Here is a 27,252-nt window from a genome sequence, read left to right as displayed (position 1 = left end):
TACACAAGCATTACGCAAAACAATGATGATACCACAGCTTGCAGTGGTTGCCTCTCTTTCTACAGGAGCAGGTTCAAGTAGAGATTAGGCTTGGAGAAATACAGACTTCCTATTAAATACAAAACAAATGGCCCTTTTCTGCTCATAAACAGCAATGGGAAAGGATGGCAAAGAAAGGAGTGAAGGATATGGAGAGCTCAGTGTATGAACAGGCAAGGCTGACATCAAGCCAGCATGACTAGCCAGGGCTTCACCTTTTATCGCTTCTTAGATCCTATCCCTGGGCTCATTCTTCAAACCAGCTTCCCTTCTTTGCATTTTAACTGGCAGGGAGATGCACCAGTGAAATTCATGCAGAACACTGAAAAACAGACAACACACAGAGGAGCCAGCAGACTGGTGTTTCTCTCTTTTATTTAAAAACAGTGCTTCATTACCATTTGCAAAGGGTTAGGAAGGGTTTCCGCCCTTGCTTAGAGTTTATAAAAGCCAGCAACATGATCAATAATTTATACACATGGATAGTAATACAAAAAAAAGGAATAAAAGCTAAAGATCTAACTACTCCGACCTTCACAATTCCAGCTACTTGATAATAATAGGAATAACCCAATGAATACTGTATGGTCTGAAAGCTACTATACAATATGATACTTAACAAGGGAGGGCGGGAAGTTAAGAGGCTGTCACAAAGCCCTGGGATGCAGATACTGCTTCTCCAGAGTCAGCAAGGAAATGGGACCCTGGGCGAGCAGCTTGGGCATCCTAGGAAACGATCCAGGGGAAGGGAACGCATCCCAAACGGGAAGCATCCTGTTCCCTGACGGTACCTGGCAACGGAAGGTGCTGGGGAGACTGCGTGAAGGGGTAAGTCCATCGCTGCCTGTGGAGGTTCCGTGGCATTTTAGCCTTGCACTGAAAATCTCCAAGTCTCAAGTAGATCAGCCTGTGAGGTCAGTAAATACTCCACCAGCTCCGTATCGCTCTACAGCCCTGGTTCTCATTTGCTATCAGCCCCAGGTTTTAGCTCCAGCTATTTACAAGCAGGATTTATCATATTAAAAAAAAAAGAGGAGAAAAGAAAAATGAAAAAACCCAAAACCAGATCATATCCCCTGGGGTAAAAGAGGATTATTTCGTCACTTGGTAATGCAGCCAAACCAAGCTGCCAAAACTACAACACACTTGCACACACAAAATACTGTGAACAAAAAGAAAAAAAGAAAAACATGACCAAAACTGAGACTACTTATGTGGGAGGCCTGATTTCTGTAAGGAATTCACTCCTCAGGGAAGCAACAAATCCCTCCACCAACGGAGAATTGGGAATCTGGCAAGAGATTTATCAACCACTTTAGGGGTGTGAGGGGGAAATCAATCCTAAGATTAACTGTCATTTTGCTGACTGCTAGACAAACAAATACTTGGGTGGACGGCTTTATACACCAGCAATCTCCTGGCAAAATCGGGCAAGATTTCTGGCCGATGTGTTCTTATTCTGCCACCAGTCAAGTGGTAGTGTGGGAAGCAGGCTTTAGCTGTCATATCCTGCATAAGTTTGAATCAGCTGCAGCCTGTTACTAAGAGAGGATGATTACTGCAAGTGATTTCAAACGCTAGAAGAAAGTTGCCTTCCAGGGTTAGCAGTGGCAACTGAGACAGGAATTAGACATCTGAAGTCCAGTTTAGTCTGTGATCTATGCATGCACTGCAAAGGGATGGGGGCGATACTGTGAACTCCCGGCTAGAGGAAAGTGTACCAGGGAGGAACCTCAGAGCCTACTTGAAAGGTACTCCATTTCACACTCTGGCTATCAGATTCCTGCTTGCCTTGTTGACTGGAGTTTTCATTGCAGAAGAGAAGTTTATGGGGGTTGCAGGGAGGGAAGGGCAATCAGTAAGGTGGGGGTGGAGGGAAGGGGCTTTTCAGACATTAACATCACCAAAAATAGTGTTTTATGCAACAAAGAATCAAGTCTCACTGGTGTATACTACAAAATGTTTGACATTTTCCAAGAGCATGACAAAATAAAAACACAAAGAAGTTTACATTGGATGTTCACTTGTTCACTAGGTTGGGTTTTTTCCCCTCCTATTTTAAAACAGTGCAAACAGGTAATACACTTTAAAAATCACCCCTCTGCATCAAGGACAGCATTTCCCCTGGCCCTGCTAGACTAGAGGGTCTTAAACAGCAGGCTATTTGCCCAGCTGCCTGCATGGTTTCCCTTTGGAGCTAGACTCAGCAAAAGCACTCCCCAGAGCTGGTTTTTTGGGTTTTTTTTTCCCCCTTTATTGAATTTCTAAGTGCTCCCCAAACCTGTTCTCTACTTGTCTCCTCCTTAGGGGCTGGGATGGGAACATATAGATAGAGAGGGGATGGGGAAAAATGTGGATAGGAACCGTGAGGCTCTGCTTTGTATTCCCTGCTTTTGAAGCTGGAATTCAAACCGTGGCAGCCAGCATCTCTTTTCAGAATGAAAAAGATGGGCTATGAAACAGTGTTGTTAACCATTTCACAACTAGCACTTGAGACACTATTCATACAACCATCCTTAACTCTTGTGGTGCACTTCACATTCAAAGACCTCAAAGCGGGTGACAAAAGGGGATAAATTATCTTTACTTTCTGGACAGGGAAGTGAGGTCTAGAGAAGTGAAATGATTGCTTCAAGATCATACTTGAGGATCACTGACAGAATCCAGAACAAAACATAGGTATCCAGCTCCTGAGCTAGCGCTCCCTCTCACTGGGCAATTCTGCTGTCTCTCAGACATTAACACAGCCAAGCCATAACTATTTTAAAACATGGCTTTGTCTACCTGAACTCTTCATTACACAGGATCCACATAACTGCTTAACCTGGGAACAGCTGGCTATAGGAGGCTGATACTAAGCTCTCTGTTGTCTCCAGGTCCAGTCAAAGCTTTTCTTAGAAAAGCTATCCCAGCTACAACAGTGCAGCCTCCCTAACGCAGGGACAGTTACAGCAGTATATAAATGTGCTGGGTACCAACAGAACTTATTCCTAGCGGAGGATATGTCATACCAGTAGAAGTCATCTTTATACTAGCACAACTGTACCCACAAGGAAAGATGGACCAGCATATTTAAAAAAAAAAAAAACCTTAGGTATTCAATCCAAAATTATATCAGTAAAATACTGTGTGCTGGCCAGGCCTATTATAAGACAAGTGCAAACAGCAACACTTAAAGAAATATCTTTTCCTCTACATAAAGAGGAATTCCTGGATACTATCAGACTAGAAGGTCACAAACAGCAAGCTATTTGCCAAACTGCCTGCAGTTTCCCTTTGAAAGCCAAGCCCTGGTTTGTGAGGGACTCTTGACCACTGACCCATCTCAGGGACAAGCACCCGTCGCTGTCAGTCAAATAAACCAGGGCCTAGTTCAATTCATTAAGTGTAATTTATTTTGCATAGGGAGATTTGGCTTTGTCTTCACTTCTTCAAAAGATAGATATACCCAAGGCTTGGCTACTCTGAATGAATCTTGAGCCAGTTCATTAAATATCTGAGTGGAATCAGAGCTCTTGTTTGCCAAACGGGAAGAAAAGCTGCAGAGCTCCCCCGCCATGGCACAAAATTCACTTGAGAAACTTTGCTGCAAAATTCCAGCTGGTGTAAAAGTTTTGGAGAAGTCTTGCATTCCGGAAACCTGGAATTAGCGCACTACCTCCGGCACCCAGTGGTGCAAACAGCCCAGCTTCCCTTAAGCGAATCACTGCTGAGAACAGGAAGAAGGGATATCAGAGAGCTCACTCAGCAGGGGTCTTGCAGCATTAACTACAGTTGAGACACCAGCTGGTTAGTGCACTGGAGAAGCCTGGCAGGGAGCAGTTAGTGCACTGGAGAAGCCTGGCAGGGAGCAATAGCGATCAGAGCAGGCCAGGCTCTAATACAGGAGGAATCACGCTGGATGGTCTGGAGCAGGTATTACTCAGAGATCATACAGCAGGGGACTAAGGTTCCATAAAGACTGAGTGCTTCTCAGACTCCCCATACTCAGGTGGGCTGAAACTGCCATGTATAGACACTGCTCAGAAGCAGAAACGGGGCTGGCCTCCCTACTCCCAGATGCAAAGGTTGGGGGCAACTGCAGGCTGCACTGCCAGGGTACGGGAGGACACTCAGATGGAGAGAGCCCAGCTTTTGGGGAGCTGCAGTCAGAACCAGCTGAACTGAAATGTAGGAAAGGGGCAGAGGGGCAACTGGCTGCCACTGCCAGGCTCTGCAAACTGTCCCTCACTCTCTCAGCCTGCAGACCTCTGCATGAATAACTCCTCCCTGAGAACAAGAGAAGAGATGGCCTCACTTTCAGCCCCTCCACCCTAGGTGTGGGTAAGCACAAGTCCAGTAGAGGCTTTTGCTGCATCTCAGCTCCAGAAGTCTCCTGGCTGCCCTGCGGTGGAAATGGCTCTCCTTGAATATGACTATTTCTACCACAAATCCTCCCTCCCCTCCCCCAACTTCAAAAGTAAAAGCCCCCAAATGCCCCAATCCCCCTCATTTCCTAGATTTTGTGAAAGCCCCAACACCCTGCTCCCCCTCCCAGTTTTCAATCTAACTAAAATATTTATATACAAACAACAAAAAAAATTGTCATAAAAGCAACAAACCAAACTTTGGCTTGGAAAAAAAATTAAAACCAACAATAAAAACAGAAAAAAAATGGTGGCCAACAGGCTGGCAGTTTGGTGTCCCCTTGTTCTAGCTATTCCTCCAGAGAATCAATAGCTTCAGGGTCTCTAGCTTAACTAATGTCTTCCCCATCCTTCCCATTTGAGGTGCCTCCTCCCAGCTGGGCACAGAGACACTAGCTGTAGCATTAGGGAAGAGCAAAAAACACGTGGTTGTGCACGGCTGGGCCAGGGCACCTCCCCAAGAGCTCTTCCTGTTGACATTGATTAGTGTTAAATGCAGGAAGTTTCCTATTCTTGTATCAGCCTTTGATGGCAAGGTAGGCATACAGCAGGAGTTGGAAAGGCTCCACCAACCCCAAGCAGCCCTTCTGTGGGTGAAAAGCTCACCCCAGTACCAATCAAGAGAGTCAAGACAGCTTAATAAAGTTGTGCTTCTCTGTTTCTTTAAGATAGGGTTAACAGATAGCTTAAGAACACCTGCCTCTGATCACCAGGGTTGCTAGAAGCACTGTAACAGCCAACAGCTGAATGGGGAGGTCTGGAGAGCTGCAACTCCCTACCACAGTACTACTCACACAGTAATCTAAAAAGGCTGGCTTTGCAAAATAGCCAAATCACTGTCCATGAGAGCAGAGGGGCGATGGTCTTGGGAGGTGTGGAGCCCTCTTAAATAGTCTCCCTGCTTCAAAATTTTGTAATATGTAGTGTCAAATATGGACCCAGCAGTCCAGGTGCATATCTTTTCTGGATACTGAAAGGCTAGGCAAAATGGACCCAGGGGCTCCAAGAGGACTATGTAAGGGTCTTACATAGCTTGTGGTGGGAAATTCCTATGAATTCATAGCTTGTACAAACTGCTTCTGCCTCCTCCCAAACTCCTGAGCTAAACAAAACTACTTCAGGATCATGTTTGGATACAAAAGATCCTCTTCCCCCACACAAACCAATGTGTTTGCCCTTCAGCAGCTTATATATGACTTTTCTCTCACTCATATTGTCTGAAAAAGATTATTTGCAGCAGTGCCTAAGCAGCTCAGGATGAACAGGAGGAGAGACCCTGCATGCTGGACCTCAGAGTGCCTGAGCATGGCACAGATGCGTGGCTCCTCAGCTAGCTTTCTTCCTCATCAAGGCTGCATGCACTTCACCTCTGCAATTTTAGCCACTTGCTGTCTGCAACGGAAGTACTCTGTGTGATGATGCATTACATCTCGTTACATCTGTCACTCCTCAAGGAAAGAAGGGAAGGAAAGGGACAGCAAGGGAGAAAGATCTTGAAAAGGAGGAAATAAAACTAAGATAATTACAACCACCAGCAATGAACAATAATCAGCTAGAATACGTTGTGTGTGTGTGGGGGGAAGATTATCAAAATTCATTTCAAAGTCTTGTCCTCTATAAAGCAGATAACAGCCAAAGTCTTTGGGCAGGTTGAGGGAATCTTCTCTTGCCAAGCCTAAAATCCTGACACTGTCCCAAACCTGTGCATGTCAGATGGTGATAAAAAACAAGGAAAGTCTCTCTCCCCTTTTCCAAATGCAAATGACTATTTTGAACTATTTCCCACCAGTGCTTAGGTCCCAGCCACAGCCCAAGAGTGCTTCCTTCTGCAGACCGGAAACACAGCAGGTGAAGACTTCTCCCCTCATGTCCTCCTGTCTCACAGGCACCAAGCACCAGACCCAGGGAAGTAACTCTGTCTGTGTGTTCCTGATTAATTGCATGATATTGGTTTCTAACAGCATTCCTTATCACTAATTGCCTTTTCCGTGATCGGTAGGATAAGCTATGCACCAACATACAGACACGGAAATGCATTATTTTTACCACAGTTAAAAAAAGAAAACCCAAAACAAAACAAAAAAACAAAACAAAACAAAAAATGCACAATCTTTGGAACAAAAGAATTAAAGGCAGAAATTTAAAGGAAAAAATACATATTCAAAGAACATAGTGAGGTATAAAAAAGTATTTTCTCTTTTGTTTTTTGTTTTTCCTCCTCGTCTTGCTATAGAGTTCCTCTACTAGTAAATATTGCAATAGCCAGGCCTCATGAACTGGGGGGGCTGTCCCGCTTGCAGGGGGCTCACGTCACTTCAGTAGGGGGCAAATCGGCTGTAGCCACCTCGGTATAAACTCGCCTGTAGAAATTAAACAAGAAAAGAAGTAGTTGTTAGGAAATGAACCAGGAAGAAACATTCAGGACAGTGCCTGAATGCTCGCAGAAGGACTGAGGGATGTGTCCTAGCACTGACCCACTACCATCAGCATCTCTAAGAAGCAACAGAGAGGAGATCTTTGCCTGCAAAACCAAAGACATGGCTTGGGACATGCTCACAGCCAGCCACCTGGGGGTGAAGTTTGGTGACTCCCAGTCAAAAGGATAGCAGAGATGGTATTCATCAATCCAAACATCTGAGCCAGTTGTCTAGTCTGCCTTTATAAGACAGCAGAGACTGGAATGTCTAGGATGCTCTTCACCTCACCCTAAGGTCTAAAATAGACATGACGACCTGATATCCTAGAAATACCTGGTTTTCCTCCCATTGACCCTAAACGGAATCCACGTGATGAGCTGAGACTCAGAGATTCTACATTGCAGACATCTATATTTAGGTGTCTTTTTCACTGAACACATTTGCATTCCAGTCTTTGTAACAACAGAGGTACTGCATCAGCTAAAAGTAGATGGGCAAGCATGTGTTTTCAGCAAGTTACTCTCCTCCCCTCTGATGCCAGCATACTTCAGTCCTGCCCTTGTGTTAACTACTACTGGCAGGCAGGATACCGCATCCTTCCCCTACTGGAAGAAGGAACCAAGTAGAGCAGCTTTGCTGCAAGATGTCATGAGAACAACTTGTTCCTTTACTTCCAAGAATTACTTCCTCAACATGCAACAGACTCTTTAAAGTTAATGAAAATGGCAACATAGGATGTCCCGCATCACCAACCATTGCTGATTCTTGCTATAACCATCTCCTTGATACAGCTATACTGATTCACCACAACATTCTGGCTCCTGACGCTTCCTGTCATCCTTCTCCCATCTCCTTTGCAGCGGTATACACCAAGGCCAAGTGATAACTGGTCTCCTACAGCCTGGCTCCTTTCCTAGTGGGCACAGACACACAAATGAAGAGCAACTGGGAACCCAGCACTAGAGCTAAGGACCTCCTCCCTAAAGAAAAAAGTATTTGTGGATGCAGTTTCAGCACCTGATACGCAGTGAGCAGCTGTTCCCCATGCTGAGAACGAGAAACAGCAACGAAAAAGAAAATCCCACTTACCACAGCGCCAACTCCGTAGCTAGCGGCAGGGGCAAGGGCATGGTAAGGATCTGCTGTGTACACCCTGCCATAACTGAAGAGAGGGAGAAAAAATAAAGAAAAAAAAAAGAAAAAAGAAAGTCACTTCAGAGGGGTAGAGAAGCAGCTGTTTGACCACAGGAAATGGGAGAAGCAGCATGCCCTTCTACACACATGTATGCATATGTACACACACATGCATGCAGACAGCCCCTCTAAAAAGATCATCTATGGGCACACTGCCATGCATTGTATGAGACAGGCAGAGAATGGCCTGCAAGGAGAAATGTGGCAGAAGCCATGATCTCAACCTGTAGGAAAGAGGTTGGCACTTCTGACATGATACTTAGTGCATCCCTTACCTCAAGTGATGCAATTTGGGAGAAGAGTGACTGCTGGTGCTAGCGCTACTGGCACGGTAACAGCTGCTAAATGGAAAGCAGTGAGGGATTCTCCAGAATGAGAAGGGAGTATAAACTTTAATACTCTCACATGCGCTAGGATTAAAACACAGGCTCACTGCATAGGAGATGGAAAATCTTAAGGCAAGCACTCTGATAATGATAATCCTTTGCATTTATACAGAGTTAAAGCATCTTGAAGTACTACACGAGCTGAGCAATTTTCACTCCACGGATGGGGAGACAAATGCACCCAGTCACTAAATGATCTGCCCAGAGTCACAGAGCAAGGAGCTGGCAATGCAAACCATGTCTCTTGGCTCTGAGGCCACAACCACGCTGCCTCCTTTGGGTAAAGAATCACAAGGATAAGCAAGAGACCAGGATTTGTGCCAGCTCACGTATACCGAAGGCTAATACTGTCCAGGAGCAGAGAGACAAATCGTGCATTCAAGTCTTTCCATGTTGGGTTGTGCATGCATGTGTGCACATGCGAGTGCAAGTAAGAAGAAGAAACAGGGAAAGAAGTAGAAGTATTGTAATGGATCAATGCTCCTTAAATCCCTGAGCACAGCAAGCTAGTCCCCATGGGCACCTCCCCCTTACATACCCATCGCTGTAAGCTGCTGCAGCGGCTGCAGCGGCCGTGGCTGCTGTTGCAGTAGCAGGCTGTGCATATCTGTAGGCTGCGTATCCACCCTGCAGGAGAGAAGAGAACTGACTTTACAGATAGCTGCCCACCCACACAGAGAAAAAAAAACAAAACAAAAAAGTCACACACATCAAAAGGAGAGGAAATGTTTCAAACTGCATCAGCTCCCATGTCGCATCTATCACAAGCACTGCCCATTAACCCATGTATTTTCCATTGCTCAGAAGGGCTAGGGAGCCTCTCCCATTACCCCATTTAGCAAAAGTAATGAACTGAAGCAAGCCTGAGCATGGTTACACCCCTGTAGGAAATTAAATTTGGCATGGAGGAAGAGAAAAACAGAAGAAAGCTGAAATCTTGTATCTAACATCATTTCTATGTCCCCTTCCTCTTAAGCTGCAGAAATGAGAGGTGGGCGCTTTTTTTGTCAGGTATATATTTTAGAAAGGGGATCATTCACAGAAACTCCTGCTTTTCTTTCTCTCTCTCTTTTTTTTTTAACCTAACTGGGAGACCCAAAAGGCTGGAATTTCGTTTAGCCCAGATACGTAAAAGTATCAATAGCCAGAGAAGCCCAAAAGCGATAAGGAAAAGGTGGTCAGAGAAGACAATCTCTGGTGGTCTCAGAGCTGCCAACAAGCAAAGTGACAACGATACCAACCAGAACATTCTCCCCTCCTTCCAGATAAGGAGGAAACAGGTTGGGGGAAATTAGGTCACAGCAGTCTGTATCACTGCTGCATTTCTACCCATGCTACACCTGTATAAATAAAGGAAATGCTTAAAATATGTTTATACTGATAAGAGGTAGTTCCTAAAAACATAGCTATAGCTGAGTTGGCAAAATGTGAATCCTGACCCAAAGGAAGACTTGTGAGCCTCCTACTGGAATTCCCGCAAACAACTCTGGTACACACAAACACCTGGTTCAAACACACAGCTTTGTACACCTCGCAATAATGAAAGACAGAAGCCTGCCCCCTCTCAGAATAGGGGCAAAAGCTGTGTGGAAGCCACGAAAGAGAGCTCTGAAGTAGAGGTTAGATCTTTTCTCACGCTATGACTCTAAATACTTTCTGTTAACTTTACAGAGACTGGGAGAAATGGTAAATGAACTATGGCTTTAATTTGCCAGAATCACATAGGGCCATAATCAACATCGGAAAACTCCATATTGGTTCTGGCTTTTTTTTTTTTTTCCTTTTCTTTTATTGACATTTTAGAGCTTGAAAGACCAGAAGGTAGACTTACGCTCTTCACTTCCAGAATCAGTTCAGAATAACTCTACAGCTTCTTGTCTATAGGTACGTAGAGCCAAAATATCTAAGAATACAAGACTGGGTCTACTACAGGACTCCACGTCTGTTTAGCAGTGCTCAGTTTTGGGCTAGTTAGGTTTTAAAATAGCAGGAATGGCTTTAACTTCATTTTGATTGCCTTAGTGGAACCCATCCTCATGAAGGGTAACACACTATCAAAAACAAGCCTAATGATGATATTCTACTCCGGAATAGAGGAACTTACAGGACTTTCAATCTTTTAGTTATCAGAAGAGAGAGTAACACATATCTTCATCTCTGAAGCATCACTACACTGCCTGAAAGAGATGTTGCACCATAGTTTTGTCCCTCCTATTCTTACCTAGCTGTTTCAGTCCTTGCATTTCAGATCAATGGTTTGGGGAGGTTTAGTTTGTTTTTAGCATAATATCATTGTGCCACAATTACTGCCACCTCCAAAACATGACAGAGAGAAGATGAACAAGATGCAACCTTAATTCAAAGCAAACTCTTCATCAGCAAATTCAAACAAAACTTCCTACCAATGCTGTTGTGGTTCTTAAGTTCTTAAGCTTCCCAAAGTCTTGATGTGGTCTATCACTTGGGCATAGAATAAAACACATTTTGCACCTGGCACTATTCTATGCAGGGCAGACTGCTTTATCACATGCCCAGATTCCCACTCTGCCTCATGCCTACTGGCCACATTTGAGATCAAAGCCATATTAAATGTGACTGGCGTATACTCTAAACATGACAGCAAGATGCAGTTTGAAACCAGAAAGGGTTATCATGTAATTTTCTTTCAACTTATGTTTCTTGTAAAGGAAAACAAAAAAAAGAAAAAAGAAAAGAAGGAAGGGTTGGAATCAGGTGTGGGAAGGGGAATGGCGTAACATTTATTAATCAAAATTAAAAACTAAGCATGCTGACATCTGGAGCTAGAACAACCAGCAAAGTCACCACGTTCAGACTCATATTGGCTAGTTCTATCCATCCCAGCATTCTCTTGGGACAGCAGTTCGCCCTAGGCTCTACCACAAGCTCAGTGAAGTACACAGCCTCAAGTACTAGAGCGTGCAGCCACAACAACCTGCTATTACGGAAACAGTCAGTCACCACTGGAGTTAACATTCCAACCTTAACGATCCCCACAGCCTCCCTCCCTCGCCCCCCAAAATGGCTCCCACCCTAACCCTGTCCCACACCACAATGTTAATAATTATAACAAGCAATAACCCATCTGTTATATCAGAGAAGGGAACAGAGACTCCACTGAGAGATTTAGAGCGGGATGTTAACATTTCTTCAGTCAACTGCACAACAAACAAAAACAGGAGAAATAATTCATTGGAGAAATGAAGTTAAGAAATAGCTGACATGTGTATTGCTTTTTACCATGCACTGATGCAAAATCGAAACTACTGTTGATTTAAAAAAATGTCACAGGATATAGGTACACACACACAGGCAGACCCGCTCTGTCCAAAGCAGTCTGCAAATTCTACTTGTGTGTACTTTAAATAAAATCAAAAATGGGGATTATAATGGCCATGGTACATTCCTGTCATAGGAGCAATGAGTGTGGACAGCTTGGGGAATTCTGACAGAGGGATGTATTTAGCATGACCAACAGGTCCAAATACACCAAAACAGGGTGAAGGAGAGAGGAGGAAAATTGCAACTATTACTCCTTTTTCTTTTCTTTTTTTTTTTTTTTTTTTTGGTCTTAAATGCTTTCAGCAAGCTCTGGGAACCATACAGAGCAAAGGAGATGCTGTGCAGATTGCCATACTCAGCAGACACTCCTGTTCTCCATAACCCAGGACCCACATATAATTCCATCGATACATCTAAAGCCCTACTCAGCTTGTCCAATGCACCAGTATTTCCTCCTGCTATTCTTGTTCACACACAACTTTATCTGGAATGCAAAGCTCACCCATTACCTCAGCTACAAGGCCCTATCACCCCTACTGATTTCTGATGCCACTCACTTCAGGTACTGTAGGAAATAAAACTGTATCAGAGTAGAGCATCTTCAACAAACATGAGCATTCATGTTTCCCAGTAACAGAAAACAAAAAGAAGAAAAAAAAAGAAAAAAAAGTCCTTGTTAGCTGCACCACACTCCTCCCGTGCTACAGCCAGACTGCAACAGAAGACACCATCAAGTGGCATAGTCCCTGAAACCCAGGACAGCCGTGCAAACTCCCACTCCATGTATTTAAGTGAAGGGATTCCACAGTGACAGGTTTACCCATCTAAGTTCAGTTTTTAAAATCTTTAACCTTGCCTCAGAAGAAATGAGCGTTCTGAGCTTCTTGTGAAGATGTTATGTCAGAGACACCTCTACCAATGAGACAGTTCAAACACTGTCTTGAGGAGGAAATAGGGAAACTAAGGAAAAGGGTAATACATTTTTATCAGGCAATAATAAGCAACCAAAATGACTGCCTAAATCAAGATCAGTTCTTTCCAGTACAGTCTTTTGGATTGTTTAGGGAGCAAATGAGGTGAACACAGCCCTAAATGCTGCTTATTTTAATTCTATTTCTCTTGATACGTTGCCAGTGTTGCGGGGGCTGTGTTGAGCCCCTTTTCCTGTGTTAACGTCTAGAGAGGCTGAACCTACAGATCTTGTTTGCCAAATAACTGGATTTGCTCAGGTGTTCACAAAACCCCAAATTTCAAATTGCTCTTCTGTGATGTTATCCTTGGCTCCACAACAGAAGGAGGCAACAAAATATATTTTTAATTCCTTCTTTAACATTAAACGTTAGCTTTTTCAATATTGTGTTATTTCAGGGAGTATAGGACAAACATGGCAAAACAACATATATGGGAAGCTGCAATCCCAACTAAAGCAGCATTCCAATTACTGGAGATGTTAACATAGAAAAATGAGCACTTTAAGACTATGCAGTTCAGCTCAAAGTCAGTCCATCTTCTCTTCCACTCTTCAGGTCCATATTAGGTGATCAGTCCAATGAGAACATGAAGAAATCCAAAACTGCATCTTACTATTTCAGTGTATCCTATGGTCATAAGCCTCCCTTTTCTTCTTCCCTTGCTGCCTTAGGCACACAAAGTGTGTTGCTGGCATTTTTTACTTGGAAGAGCCTTTATGCCACTAGGACACAGGCATTTCCATGCCCTTGGAAAAATGTATAATTCGTAGTACCAGTTATATACATTTAGCCACCTGCTAGATATAGGCAGGGATCCCAATCCCAAGACACTAGAATATGTCTTTTCCACCCCTAAACTGCCCTATAACGTAAGTTTAGAAGCAAAAAGGGCTAGAACTGTTTCCAATATTTCTGCATTAGAAGGGTGGCATATGTGCACCAGGAATGAGCATGAATGAATTAAAAGAGGTGACAGGACAACAGCGTCCATTGCAGCAGGTGCTTCTACATGGTAATGGGACAAGCATGACCTTGTTAACCCTTCCATTGAATTTTTTTGTTTTGTTTTGTTATTTTTTTTTTAAATGAAATGCCACTCGGTGTGAAATCTGGACACATGCCACCCTGCCATAGCGGGGGCTTTGATCACACATGAGTCTGAGCTACCCTAAAAAAGCCTCTGTTCCCATCTCTAATGTGGTGCTGGAATGGTTAGTATAATTCAGTTTTTTCCACTGCAATCCACAATCTGATTGGTTGGCAGGTCACACTGGCACTCCTACCTGAGGTATTTTAGCGCTAATGATTGGTTCCTGTAAGACTATTCTATAACAGAACACAGGAAGAGCAGTTCAAAAAAACACAGCTGTGGAAAGAAACAATCATACAAACAGCCCACGGTGGGGCTCACCAGCCTTTTCTTTCCAGTGGATGCAAGCACGCTTTTCACAGGCAGGAGTGGTCTTCGCATAGGTGGCTTTTACCCCAGACTGATCCCATTGTAGGAGAAAGATAACCTTCTTATGATGCAAAATGGAACTGTTATCTCCCAAAGCCCTCCGCATCCTTGGGCAGGTTGTTTTATAAATTCAGGTATCTTGCCAGAGTGGAATGCATCCAACAAGAGATGGAATGCTTTTTTCATAGAAGAAATAGCTAGCAGGATGGTTGCCCCAGGAAAGAAAAAAAGGAGGGAGGAAGAGGAGGAGGAAGAGGAAAATGAAAAAATCAGTGCATAATACTTCTGTGGAAAAAGCAGCCCAAACTTGGGACACTTCCCTTTCAACTTGCCTGCCACTAACTACACCCTGCCAGCTCAGTGTCCTTTTTAGCCTTTCCTCAACACAACCCCACTGATTCAGAACAACTAAGGGAACCTCAGTTTAACTTTCCCCCTAACCACACCACAGGTAGGAATATCGTAACTGAAGAATCCTTTGCCATCACTTCTACACTCTGAACAACCCTTTTGCAGCAATCAGTTGAACCTAAGCACTACAGTGAACATCACAAATTGGTGGAGTATAGGGCAGCTGCACTCATTCAAATTGTTTGGAAGGCTACCTTCATATTATGCTTGAAACTACTTTTTTCTGAACTATATTTGAGATCTCTGGGCAACAACAATACAGCAAAAAGCACATCTCATCCACCTTGAGGAGTGCCCTATTCTGTAGTCCTGCTTTTTCACAGTGAGACCTGAACCACAGAAAGCAAAGCATTCAGAAGTTCATCTAATGGTTCTAGCCTGATTTTGGGTCTCGGTTTCATGATAAATGATGCTACAGCAGTGCAGTTAAAAGTGACTACGGGGATTTCTTCATTACTGAAGTTTCTGTCCTTAAAACATGTTAAATAAGCCTCTCCCCTCATTGAGCAGTGGAAGCTCTGAAGGAGTTTTCTGAAAATAAATAGGTAACAACCCTGGCCAATCTTCCCTTTCAACAAGATAGCCCCTTACATAACATATTCACAGGGAAGAGACATTCTAAGCATAAGGCATTGCCCATTTGCTTGTTCACTTGCTGTAGCAAACTCAGTGGTCTGTAAAGGCTAACGTTTTAGGAGTGAGGCGGGAAAACCCAGAACTCTTTAGTAGTACTTGACAAAGTTTTATAAAGGAGCACTTGACCAGGCACATCAATTTTTAGAGGAATGAGCACACAATAGTATATGTAAGAATGAAGAAATGCACCCAGTATCTCTATGCTTAGGGAGTATGCTTTCCAACCACTGTAACTGTGTTGGGAAAAGTGTCTTTACAAGACCCGATTCTCCATACAGCTCACAGAAATCCAAAAACTAACTCTATCCATTATCTGGAATCTATCCCCCCGGGTCCTCTTTCTAAATATCAGGGAGTACCATCTTCAAAGAAGCGTGGACATGAAATCCATGCTGATAACTGTGGCACTATCCAATATAAAATTTCTCCAGCTCCAAAGAGGTATCACCTATTGTCCTGTGAAAAGGAACTTTGCTAGAGCTATGCAGTCTACAAGTTGCGATGGCAGTAGCGGATCTGAACATTTTCGCTTTGAAGATCATATTGTTACCATAGTTCTGTGGCAACTCTCCACTGGAAAGAAAAATGCCTTTTTTACTAGCCAGTCAGAAGCCCTCGATCCGCAACAACTACGTATACAGATGCTCTGAAGATTCACAATACAGACTGGCTGTGCAGCCACAGGACAGGAACAAAGTCTCCTGCAGTATCAGAGATAATTCCCAGATAGAAGGAGCCTGCTGACTTTTCTGACTGAACATCCCCATATATTTCTACTTTACAATTCCCTAAAGTACAAGAATCTAGCCTATTTAGGTACCATTTTTATTAGCAAAATGAGACATCAGTTTTCTCTCCAACATCTCAGTCTCTATTTTTAGTCAGTCCCAGTGTCTTCCCCAAGGGATAATCTCTGTATCCCAGTGGCACATGAACATATGTAAACACAAAACTCACTCGGTTTAGTGTGGGCTGCACAAATCAAACCTGAAAGGGCCCCAAGAGGGGAGAAAAAGGGGAGGGTGGAGGGGGAGAAGGAAAGGGAAGGTCTGAGGCTAAACCAGTCCTGTTATTTTTATATCCAAATTATGTAAATGAGAGAAGTGTTGAGAGAAATTTTAATTTGCTAATCATCTCTCAGGTTGATTAGTAGCAGTGTGCATGTGGGGGAGAGGACACCCAGTAAACTGACCCTGGCAATGATCAGGAAACCCAAAGGCTTAGGTCTTGCACCCAGGGGCAAGCGCAGTGACAGAGAAGCATGCTTGCATTCCTAAATATATAAATATATATATCCACAAGGAAGAAGAAAATTAAAAGTAAATGATATTTAAAAAAAAAAACAAACTAAACCAAACAAACAAACCAAAAAAAATAAAAAAGGCTGGCTTGTCAGGGGTTGGGGATGAGAAGGCTCCAGTGTGTGTACTTACATAGAGGTCAGCACCGTAAAATCCGTCCTGGTAAACCACACTGCAGAAAATCCACACAAAAACAAAAAAAAAACAAAAACAAAAAACAAAAGAACAGAAAACACATTCCGGTTATTGAGGACGGCAGCATGCACATGCGTTTTACACAGGCAGGTGATGTATGAATCCACAACCTGGGCTTTTGGCAGGAGCAAATCAGCAAGAGAATGTGTGTGTGCACGCTAGACGGCTCCAAGTCATCTTCCATGGCATGCAAAGGGGGAAGAGGGTGGGCAGAGGGGGAGACAGTATGCAAAGGAGAGAGGGAGGGAACAACCATGTTGTACAGTAAAAATAGACTCAAAAAAGATCTGATGTCCTGAAGAAGAGAAACAAGGGTTTAGAAACCTCCACTCTGGTTATTCTCCTGGAATTATTTTAGTTACCCCCTAAACACATGGAAACATTGGTTTCATGAAGTGGGCTTCTGGAATCTAGAAGTCCCTCAGAAGGAATCCCATGGGGACTGGTATCACCTATGTCAGAAGCATATTTCAGAGTGCTGTGTACAATTATATATTTCGAGTTTCACAGGGCTGCATGACTTTGTTTCTGACATCCATACATCACCTGCTTTTACCCTGCACATTAGACATGCGATAAGATTTGGCTGATCACACAAGCATGCAAAGTATTATTATTCAGCATCTTAAAGAACCGATGCAACACCTCAGGAAAACAAGTCAATCAATTCTGATCAAAGTAAACACAGAGAAATGTAATTAAAAAGAAAAAACCAAAAATACCCACAATGCATTGCTTTCACAAGCAGAGATAATGAGCTAAAAAGGTTAGGTGACTGGTCCAAGATCCAAGAATTGAAAGGTGCAGTGGGAGTCCCTGGTAGTAACGACATATTCCATAGCACAGAGGAGCAACTGGAAGGGTTTCCATGGGATGGTGCTTTTTCTGTTTTAAGCCATTGTTTTCTTTCTCTCAGAACTTCAAGCAGGCAAACTGTAAAACCAGAGTCTGGAGTTCCCAAAGAGCCACTCTCACGAGAGCATTTGCTAGTGTAAGACTAAGCAGCTTGCTTTGGGGATGAGGGGTGGGGAAGGATGAGGAAGGAAGAGAGGGTATGCCCCCCACCCATTTGTGTTAAGTGTGTGCTTCATACTGAGGAAGTTCCTCCTGTTTTTCCTCTGAATAGCTCTGCACAAATTCACTCAAGGCTTTGAAAATCATTAGCCCCACCATCTGTGGGATTCATGGATCTACTGCGTATGACTTACCAGTAGCATTAAGACAAAAAGGTATGCAACACTAGCTTTTTAAAATTATTTTTTACTCATCAGATGGAATGTGAAATGCTGCCGAGAGCCTGCCACCCTCAGACACCCACGTATTGTAAGGCACGCACACACATAAAAAAGCCCAGCATATCTTGCCAAAATTCTGCATGCTTTTACTTAAAAAAAAAAAAAAAAAATCTGTTGCAGTGTTAGCTACTGCTTGAATAATTTAGTCTTGCTGTCTTCCCCAAGAAAAGTACACTCCACTCCCAACAGAGTTACTGTGGTCTCCGAGAGCATTTGGAGCTGATATAAAGATAGAGATCCTTGTTAGAGGAAGAGGGGAGCCACTTCAGCAGGGAGAAAGCAGGCCGTAAGATTGTTTGTTGAAGCTAAATTTTTACAATCACAAAACAAAGAATTTGGCTCCTGGGGCAGTGACTTACATTGCTGGGTTCTCTATCTAGGATCAGGAGTGTTTTAGCAGTGATACTCCACCTGCCCCTGCAGGAAAGGCAAACGCATGACAGAGGAAGCGACTGTTGGTTTACGAACAGGTTAGCATTTTTAACAGTTACTCTGGACACAATCATCTGGATTACTACAAGCATTACCACATTGGATCAGGCCACTATTCCTGTAGCTTAGAATCCTGTCACCAAGAGATGCCAGCACCAGCTCTCCAGAGAAAATTGCAAGGAAAACCACTAAATGGAAGTAGTAAGACTTCTTAAGTCCAAGCAACCAAGCACACATGCATCCTGTGTCTCCCATTCAGTCAGGCCCTAACTGACACTGATTGCCAGTGTCAAAATTTGACAAGGTTTATTTACATGCTAAAATATCCATAACTGTGATTCTTAATGTTAACAAAAACTGAAAGAATTCATTCATTTTAAAACAACAGGGACCATTTGGGATTATACAGTCTGACCATCTTCTGCACAAAGACCACTAGCTGCGCTAAAACACGTTTACCAAAAATAAAAATATCTTGATTTTGTAAAGCAGCCATAATATCATTAATTAAGCTGTACCAACAGTTGACTGTGGTGTTAAAGAAATAAAAAACAGCAACAAAAAAAAAAACCCAAAGATCTCTATTGCCTTATGTCTTATCTGGCTTTTATCTACTTTTAGCTTTGAATTAGTGAATCTTTTATATATTTACATTCCTTGACTAAATTATTCTTTATTACGACAAGCCTACTCTTCACGTAGGTACGTAATGATCACAAACAAGTAATTGCCTCAGGTACAGTTTGAGAAATAAAATAGATCTTATTGAGTTTTACAGTAGGCAAGCTTTCCAGACATAGATTTAATTCTTACAGCTTTTGGGCTGAAGTCTAATTTGTCAGCATTCTTTTTTAAAAAGCATGGCTGCTACAAAACAAGGCAGTATTCCAGTACCAGTTTGACCACGTTATGTATCGGAGGTCATAACATTTCCTCCTCTCCCCTCCAAATGCTTCCTTGCTTCTACACTGGAGTTTGCATTTGTTCTCTGACTTCAAGCTCAGGTGACTATCTAGCATCCTCTCCAATTCTCTGAGTAATTGCTTTCAAAAGGTGTGAATAACCTTTCTTGGATAAATGTCTATGTCTTTACATATGTCTAAGTATTCACGTTTCATATATTCATTAATGAAACTGAGCTTTAGACCCTGAAATAAATGTTTAAACTATTAAGAATGATGTGATTTCTTGCACCTTCCTCTGGAGTATCTAGCCCTGGACACTGTCAGAAAATAAGCTGAACGGAACGGTCCTCAGGTCTGATCCAGCATGGCAATTCCAGCAACCTTTTATTATTCTACATTCCTTATTTTTTGAATTCTGCTAAGCTCTTAAATTAAGTGACAAGATAAAAACATTTAGATTTTGAAAAACCAATTCTTTCTACCAGTTTTGAGTTAATCTGCAGCATTCTTTACTGTCTTCCTCCTCATTACTCACTATATCTTGATCATTCATGTGCTGGTGACTGATCTTATGGTGTCATCCTTCCACTGGCCAGGGAAAAAGCAACTGATGCAGGACAAGGCGTCAGGAATATGTGCCTGCCCCTGACTCCGTGGAGGTCAACAGTACCCACACGTAGTTGTTGTGGCTGTCCTACAGGTTACTGCAACATAGAACTGAATAGCACATTTTACATTATTCCATGAGGAACCAAACTCTCTCTACAAAATATCATGTAGCAATTCAGACTATGATGACAATAAACAACAGAATTAGTTAACTACATCCCAGTGCTTCGGATTAGGACAGTTCTGGGCCTTTTGTGAATGTGACTGCTGTCCTCCAAATAGCTACTGGATAATACACTGCCAATAAAGATGTATGAAATCGGTCAGCAGGGTCAGAAAAACCCAATGTAATGCATGTAAATACAGTCATGAGACAGCATTTGGAAGGGATAATCATTGGAGCCTGGCCCATACTCCAAATGGAAATAAATCCTTTACGCAGGACTCAGGCTGCATTTATATCAAACACAGGCCTAGAATTTCTCCCAGTGCACCACTCGTGACAGCCTCTTGCTAGGAACACTCTAGCCGTTACTCCCAGGGATAAAAAACACGAGCCCTCTCCCTCCCCAGTGCAAGTATTTCAAATTCTCCTAGACAGCAGCACTTAGCTCAGCTTTGCTTCTCTGTTTCACTATGGAGCATTTTCTAATAAAACAGGACTGGGTCATTTTTAGAGCAATGAAGACAGACAGACAAGTTGCAGGTCAGAGGATACAGAATATGAACTAAGAGTAGTGGCAAAAAGAGTTGGATCTAAGAACACAGAAACACTCAATTCGGAATGCCTACATATTCAGACAAGAGGTTTCATTTTAAGACTTAGGGTGAATTAAATACAAACATTGCCTGAATTGTCTGAGTCCAAAGCTAGACAGATATGTGACCACTGCAGCTTGCTTCTTTGAGCCTCACTTTCAATATCAGACTGCACTCTAAAACAAAAGGGCCACAGAAGCTCTCCTCACTTAATCTACTACAGAAGGTGCTGCAAGCTTATCTAGCAAAGATCAGGCCAGCTCCTTAAATCAGTGTGTGGCTTCCATCTCCCTTTTTTAATATGAGATGTACATTTTTTTTCCCTTCCCTTTTGGGGCTAGTCTAAAGGAAAAGAAAGGGTCAGTCAACTCCTCTCTCTAGGAAGATTCTCTCCTACTCCTATTCTTTCTGAGAATGTTGCCTGGAGAATATGGTAAATAAAATTACTTAGTCAGGCAATATAAATAAAGCATCCTCAAAACTAAGAGACAGTTTGGAAGGGATTTGCTGAATTATCTGTTGCTCCATCACACTAACAAACAAACAAAAAATACCCAAAACCCATGAATAAGCCTAGTTTCCTGCACTTTTAAACTGCAGAATACTCTTTTGTAACAGACTCTATTCCACTGCATTACTAGTGAAAAGTCAGAGGGCAAAGAATGCTAAGGCCACACATTCAGCATTGCTTTATACAAAAATTAGGAGAAGAATGTTTCAGTTTTTTTCTCCCTATATCCCAAACACTCCCAACATTAAATTAATGGACTTGATTAATCTTTGTTTTAAACCTTTTTAAACCGTCTCCAACAAAGAAAGCAAATCCATTGTGGGTAACTGGCTCTCCTGTGTCCTACTGCCAGATGGTGAGGCATGAAGGTAATGGATAATATTCCTCATTCTTGGGTAACGAAATGCAAAGGGAGTGCAGAGAGCAGAAACTTTTCGGAAACTTTAGACCTTCTCTCTTTGTCTCCTTCTCAGTAGCGCTATAACACATTGGGTCAATGAATGATGAATACCATGCAGACAAATTCAGAAATTATGAGAAGGAATCCACCAGTGCCTTAAACTGTTGCTTTTAACTATCAGAATTTCAAAATACTGAAAATTGTTTCAATCAAGAACATAACCTGGAAAAATTTAGATTTGCCCTCTTTCAATGTCATCGTGTGCAGAATACTCTGGCACTAGCAATGTCCTGACTCTCACCATCCAGACAATTTTAGTTATGTTTTATTAGCCAGTCAGCTATTTAACACGGTTGTGCACAGCACTCTGCTCTTGTGACCAGTGCTTACCCTGGGTAGGCAGGGATGGCTGTAGGAGGTACCGCCCGGACTGCCCCATAAACTGTCCTTCCTCGGCCCCGCAGATGGGCTCCCCGAAACGCGGCTGCTGTGGTGGCTGCAGTTGGATAGGGGAAGCCTGGAACTGTAAAGACAGACAAGGTGGAGGGTGAAGAGGATCCGATCTCCTGCCCCATGGACAACTCTCTGCTTCAAGCAAAATGATACAGTAGGCTCCACAGCGGCGGAGTGTTCTGCATCAGTCCAGCAAAGGGGCATGCATACAGCCCAGCAGACACAACATACATAATCCTGCTATACTGTGTCCTTCAGAGGAAGAAGGGTTGCAGAGAGGTTTGGCATGCAAGGGGTTAATGCTTTGGCATGCCTCACCCATCACAGACATGTTACATATATTCCCTCCTTCCCCCTTTTGACACCATCATGCAGTCTGGTTAGAGTCCAAGACACACAGAGTTACTATGAATATAGCAGGCGGCTCTTCCAAAACTGCAGAGGGTCTTTAAAATAATTTGTCAAGAGGTCCTTACAGTCAATCAACTTACATCAGAGTCTCTTCCCTCCTTTCCCCTCCCACTCTTTGCCACCCAATCCTCTGTACGTTCATTTTAAAGCCTGCAAGACAAGATAGCCCATGTAACAGCAGCAGAAATTCCCCATAAAGTGCCAGTTCACTGAGAGCCCCTCTTCATTTAACAAATATGACCAAAAACTGGCTCCATGTATGTTAGGCCCTGTTTTATTACACTTTACACTGGAGTAAACTGGCTTCAGGCGAAATGACATAAAACCTTAGAGGCATCTGCAAATATGTAATAAACAGATACCAGGAGGGAACCAGTCACAAGGCACAAATTCAAACCAGCATGCATCCAGGTGCATGCCACTAGGGGCCCTGCAGCAGACTCATGGTTTAACAGCTTGTATAATATGTACTTTAGGGATTTGCCAGTTTGGTTTCTTTGATTTCAAAGGGGGTTAAAAAAAAAAAAAAAAAAAAAAAAAAAAAAGGAATGGCCCATTCCTCACACATAAACCCTCCCCTTATTCTGCAGCCTCCTCATCGCTTAAAAAGACCCATTCGCCAGCATGGAAACACACTGCAGACAAAAAGGTTTCTAGCCAAAGTATTCTGCGCAATGGCTGCAATAAACTTATTCCTAATAAGACCCATCCTTTCAAGTATATATTATACAGACTGGAGAGAAGAAGGGTAACAGGTCATAGTTTACTCAAGCACAGTAACAACAGAGGGGCCAATGGGGGCTACTTACTGATTAAAGGAATGTAAGTGTTAATACCCCCCCTTCCTGACAGGGGCACTGCGGCGTCATTGCCCAGCGAGACATCTGCTTGAAAGCTGGACGCTAATTTAATTTTAAAAAGAATAAAAAAATGTAAAAATGTTATAAAGAAACAGCAAATTGAGAACATAAACAAACACCACTGCAGTTAAATGGCAGAAGTGGAAGTGTCTACTTGAGCTCTACCTGCATATAACTCAGGGCCGTACACCGCTCCAACCACAGGACTCAACTTCCAACCTGAAACAACAAAGACTGCAGTGAATGCCAAAATCTACACCAAGAGAAGGAGCGAGTAGCATGGATATGGGGAACAGTCTCTTGTGCGCACCCCAGCTTCCCATGCACAGCTCTTTTCAATTTCCGCTTCCACCTCAATCCCCCTTGGTGTAGATGGAGGCCAACTGCCTTTTCTAATGTCAAGTTCTAGGTATAGGTTGCTGTATTGGAGGCAACAGCAAAACATCAGCTGATGCACAGCACAGCAGACATGCCGCTGAGGGGAATGCCAACTACCATATATGCATATTCCCCACAAACACAGTGCGACCCTGCATTCTCTCCATGAACCTTTCTGTCACAGGTCCTGCAGTTCCTCCATGCATTCACTGGGAATGCTGTGGATCCAAAACCTGTCTAAACCCACCAGTCTGGCCTCTGCTCCCAAGCAAGTCAATTTACATCCTTAAAAATCTCAGAACACACTGTCTGTCCTATTTGCTAGAGATCTGCTAAAAAGCAACAGTGACTGAGTTGAGATTTCCTCCCTAACTGCATTACACAGACCATACTGCAAGAAAGCAATCCAGTCTATTCTCCTCACATTTCTCCTCTGCATATTATTTTTGTATTTCCTGCCTTCTTTATGTTGTTTTTCAAATGAAAGCGTTCCCAGGGAACTGGCTTTAAAATCATCTGGTAACGGGCAAGAACTGAAATTCATCAAGCATTACTCCCTCTCATACTTTATGTTGAAGAAGCCACTGGCCTGCCATTGTGGAATGGGTATGAAGGGCCTCACATTTCCCATTGAGCAGACCTATAAACACGTCTGTCTCTTCCCTTTTTACCCAGAAAGAGAAGAAAGGGGAGTAAAGCTAACAAACATGATCTGGGCTGACTTCCAAGACGAACTCTTTTCAGGAAAGACTTTATCTGTTCAACTGGCAATCACACAGGTATTATTATTTAAATAAACCCATACCCTTCCTCTGTCTTGTTTTTGGTGTCCTGAAGCACTTTATGCACTTTTAACACCTCTAACCATCTCAGAAGCTCTATGAGCAACTTACTGACCTGAAGCCCATCAATATCGCATCTTCATCTGCTGGCAGAGAAATGATGAGACATGCAACACACACCCCCTCTGCAAGACTGGGCATGTTGTCTCTGCACTGCCCACCTTGAAAGCAAATACCAAAACAGGAGGTGGCAATAAGAGGACTAGAATCAGCCCTCAAATTTAATAATGGTTGTGTGACCACTAGTCAGTATGCCTTAAGCCTGGCTTAATACCAAATATCTTTGCATAGTTTTAAAGCAGACATTGCTGGCTGCCAAAGCAGATAAAGTATTCCTAGCAGTTATCATGATTTCACAAGTCATTACTATGTAAGCCAAGTTTTGTTACCAAAGAGACATACATGTTTTCTGTCCATGTTTTCAGGACAACACAACAGGGCTACACTTTCACTACAAGAGTTCCTAGCTCCTTTCAAACAGTAAAACAGAATTCCAGCCTTTGTCTGTCCCTATTTTCCTAGTTCTACAAACAAACAAAATCAAGTGACTTGACAAGAGCCACAGAACAAGTCAGTAGCAGAGCCACAAATAAAATTCAGACCTTCTGACATCCAAGTCTTATGCTGTAACCAAATCAGATTCTCACACCAGCAACTACCTATATTTAGCTTCCTGTTTTGCTGAAACTGTTTGGGAACATTTCCAGACCAAAAGCATTTTACTGCTTGTTTCAGAACAAAGATTCAGATTCAAAATCTATAGCAAAGCAGCATTCAGTTCTGCCAGAAGAATGATTTTTTTATGCTGTATATATCTATGCAATAAAATCACCAAACAGACAGAAGAACCAAGATACCCAAATGAAACAGGATTCTTCACTACCCACACAACTTGGTCTTTATTTATTCAGGTTCACTGGAAAACTATTGAATACAGATACAACCTGTAACAAAAAGTGAACAAACAAATAGCCCCAATGCCTCTGTTTCCCCAACTACCTGGGACAGAGACATTTACAGTTAGAATGTAAGTTGAGATATATCCAATTATGTACCCAAAGTCAGGCTCCTGCATTCATATTTATTTAAGTGATGATAACAGGACTCAAGATACTGTATATCCCGCTGTACAATAGCACTGGGCAACATATCAGTCTTTGGGTTCTACTCCTAGCTCTGCCACCCTGGGCATGTCACTACACCTCTCCATACCCAACTTCTCCATCCTTAAAATGGTATGTCTCTACAAACACTTAGCATTATACTAAACAAAAATGCTATAGAACACAACTTTTTCTCATTTTGTTTTGTTTGGGGTTTTTTTTTGAGGAGAGGCCATGACTTTTCCCTCGCCAGGAAGCTCTTGTCTTCCTTCAAATCTTTCAGCTTATCATTAGCACAAACAGTCTCTCTTACCATTTGCATATGGTGTGACCATCTTCTTATTGGTCATCACTCGTGCTGTGGCATTGTTAACCTAAAAGTAAGAAAGGGGAGGGGAAGGGGAGGGAAGGAAGCATAGGACGTTAGGGAAAATGAAGGAAAACTCTCAGATATCACACACACACTACTTCTCTGAGCAAAAAAATTAAACAACCAATTTTACAAGAATGCAATGTTTAAATTACTTTTAACAGTTGCCATTTAATTATAAACATTACAGTTAAATGTGGCACTTTAAATTATGCATTAAACAAAAGGCCAACAAGAGTAAAGTACAGATTCTCAGACGTCCAGCCACCCCTTGGCATGTGGTTATTTTCAGCTCATCAATCTTAAGGGCAAGTCTTCTGCTATTTTGTCCAGGTTCTGTTAGAATGGCAGTGATAACCTCTGCAGCCCAGGACATGAAAACTGAAACAGGTGATGCAGAGACTGACTCATTTCTCAAGCTCACCATTAAACTGGAGCCCAGAAATCTCAGGCAAACATACCTTTCAGACAGAAAGGTAACCTGGAGTCAATTGGCTTTAGATTTGAATTCTCAAGGCCTAAGGAGATTTTTGGAACAGTACCAAGCATTTGGATGCTCTATGTTCACCAGTTTCCTCCTCACTGTCAAGCCTTTTTCTGCATATTCCCTCCACAACAAAATTCTCTTGGAGCAAAAAGGGGAAAAAATACATAGCAGTAGAAGCTGGGTCTTTTCTTCTTTTATTGTGCCCTCCACCCTCTTTACAGAGCTCTGTATAGTTCCAAGCATTTTGATTGCTCAAGCAGGTGGGGTGTTACCACAGAGATGGTGCTGATAAAGAAAAGATGGACCAGTTTGGAAGGCGAGTTACTGCAGCCCCGTGTCAGACAGCCTCAGAGTTCTTGCAAAGAGGGTGAAGTCTCTATACAGCATCAATAATTTATCAAAACACATGCCAAATGGGAACTGAGGCCAGGCTTAAGAAGAATTTTATTACAGAAGTTGCTCTTGGCCCTTGAGACTTATGGCATGATGAGCTTACACAGGGTGAGGAGTCTGGAACTACATTTACTCTAGTTTTGGCCCCAAAACAATAGAAACATTACACATTTAAAAAGAAAGAATGGGAAACAACAATGATGAGACTGAGAGCATGCAGTTAAACACACACAGATAAAAGAAAGAAAAAAAAAACACAATTGATTCAGAGGGTGGGGAAGGGAGGAGGGAGGAGATAGGGTCTCACAGACAATCATTAAGATGGAGCG

At 42.7% G+C, this 27,252-nt stretch overlaps 1 protein-coding gene across 6 annotated transcripts in view; it reads right to left on the bottom strand.

Moving 5' to 3' along the window:
• Positions 1–397: 397 nt before the first annotated feature.
• Positions 398–27,252, bottom strand: part of RBFOX2 (RNA binding fox-1 homolog 2) — a 177,626-nt gene continuing 150,771 nt past the window's right edge. For 2 of the 6 annotated variants that reach the window (XM_064513137.1, XM_026117968.2), the window contains 8 exons: positions 25,987–26,047; positions 23,516–23,569; positions 23,300–23,392; positions 22,017–22,149; positions 16,653–16,692; positions 8,981–9,069; positions 7,952–8,024; positions 398–6,805 (listed from right to left, as the gene is read on the bottom strand). In XM_064513137.1, the coding sequence (XP_064369207.1) occupies positions 6,761–6,805; positions 7,952–8,024; positions 8,981–9,069; positions 16,653–16,692; positions 22,017–22,149; positions 23,300–23,392; positions 23,516–23,569; positions 25,987–26,047 (588 nt within the window). In that variant the 3' untranslated portion in view covers positions 398–6,760. Of the gene's footprint in view, positions 6,806–7,951; positions 8,025–8,980; positions 9,070–13,996; positions 14,040–16,652; positions 16,693–18,202; positions 18,428–22,016; positions 22,150–23,299; positions 23,393–23,515; positions 23,570–25,986; positions 26,048–27,252 lie in introns of those variants that run through there. The other 4 variants (XM_026117967.2, XM_026117971.2, XM_026117980.2 and 1 more) reach the window with 4 other exon arrangements.

This window comes from Dromaius novaehollandiae, chromosome 1 (assembly GCF_036370855.1).
Source record: "Dromaius novaehollandiae isolate bDroNov1 chromosome 1, bDroNov1.hap1, whole genome shotgun sequence".
Lineage (NCBI taxonomy): Eukaryota > Metazoa > Chordata > Aves > Casuariiformes > Dromaiidae > Dromaius > Dromaius novaehollandiae.
The sequence above is the reverse complement of the archived record's forward strand: the minus strand, read 5'-3'. Positions and strand labels throughout refer to the sequence as shown.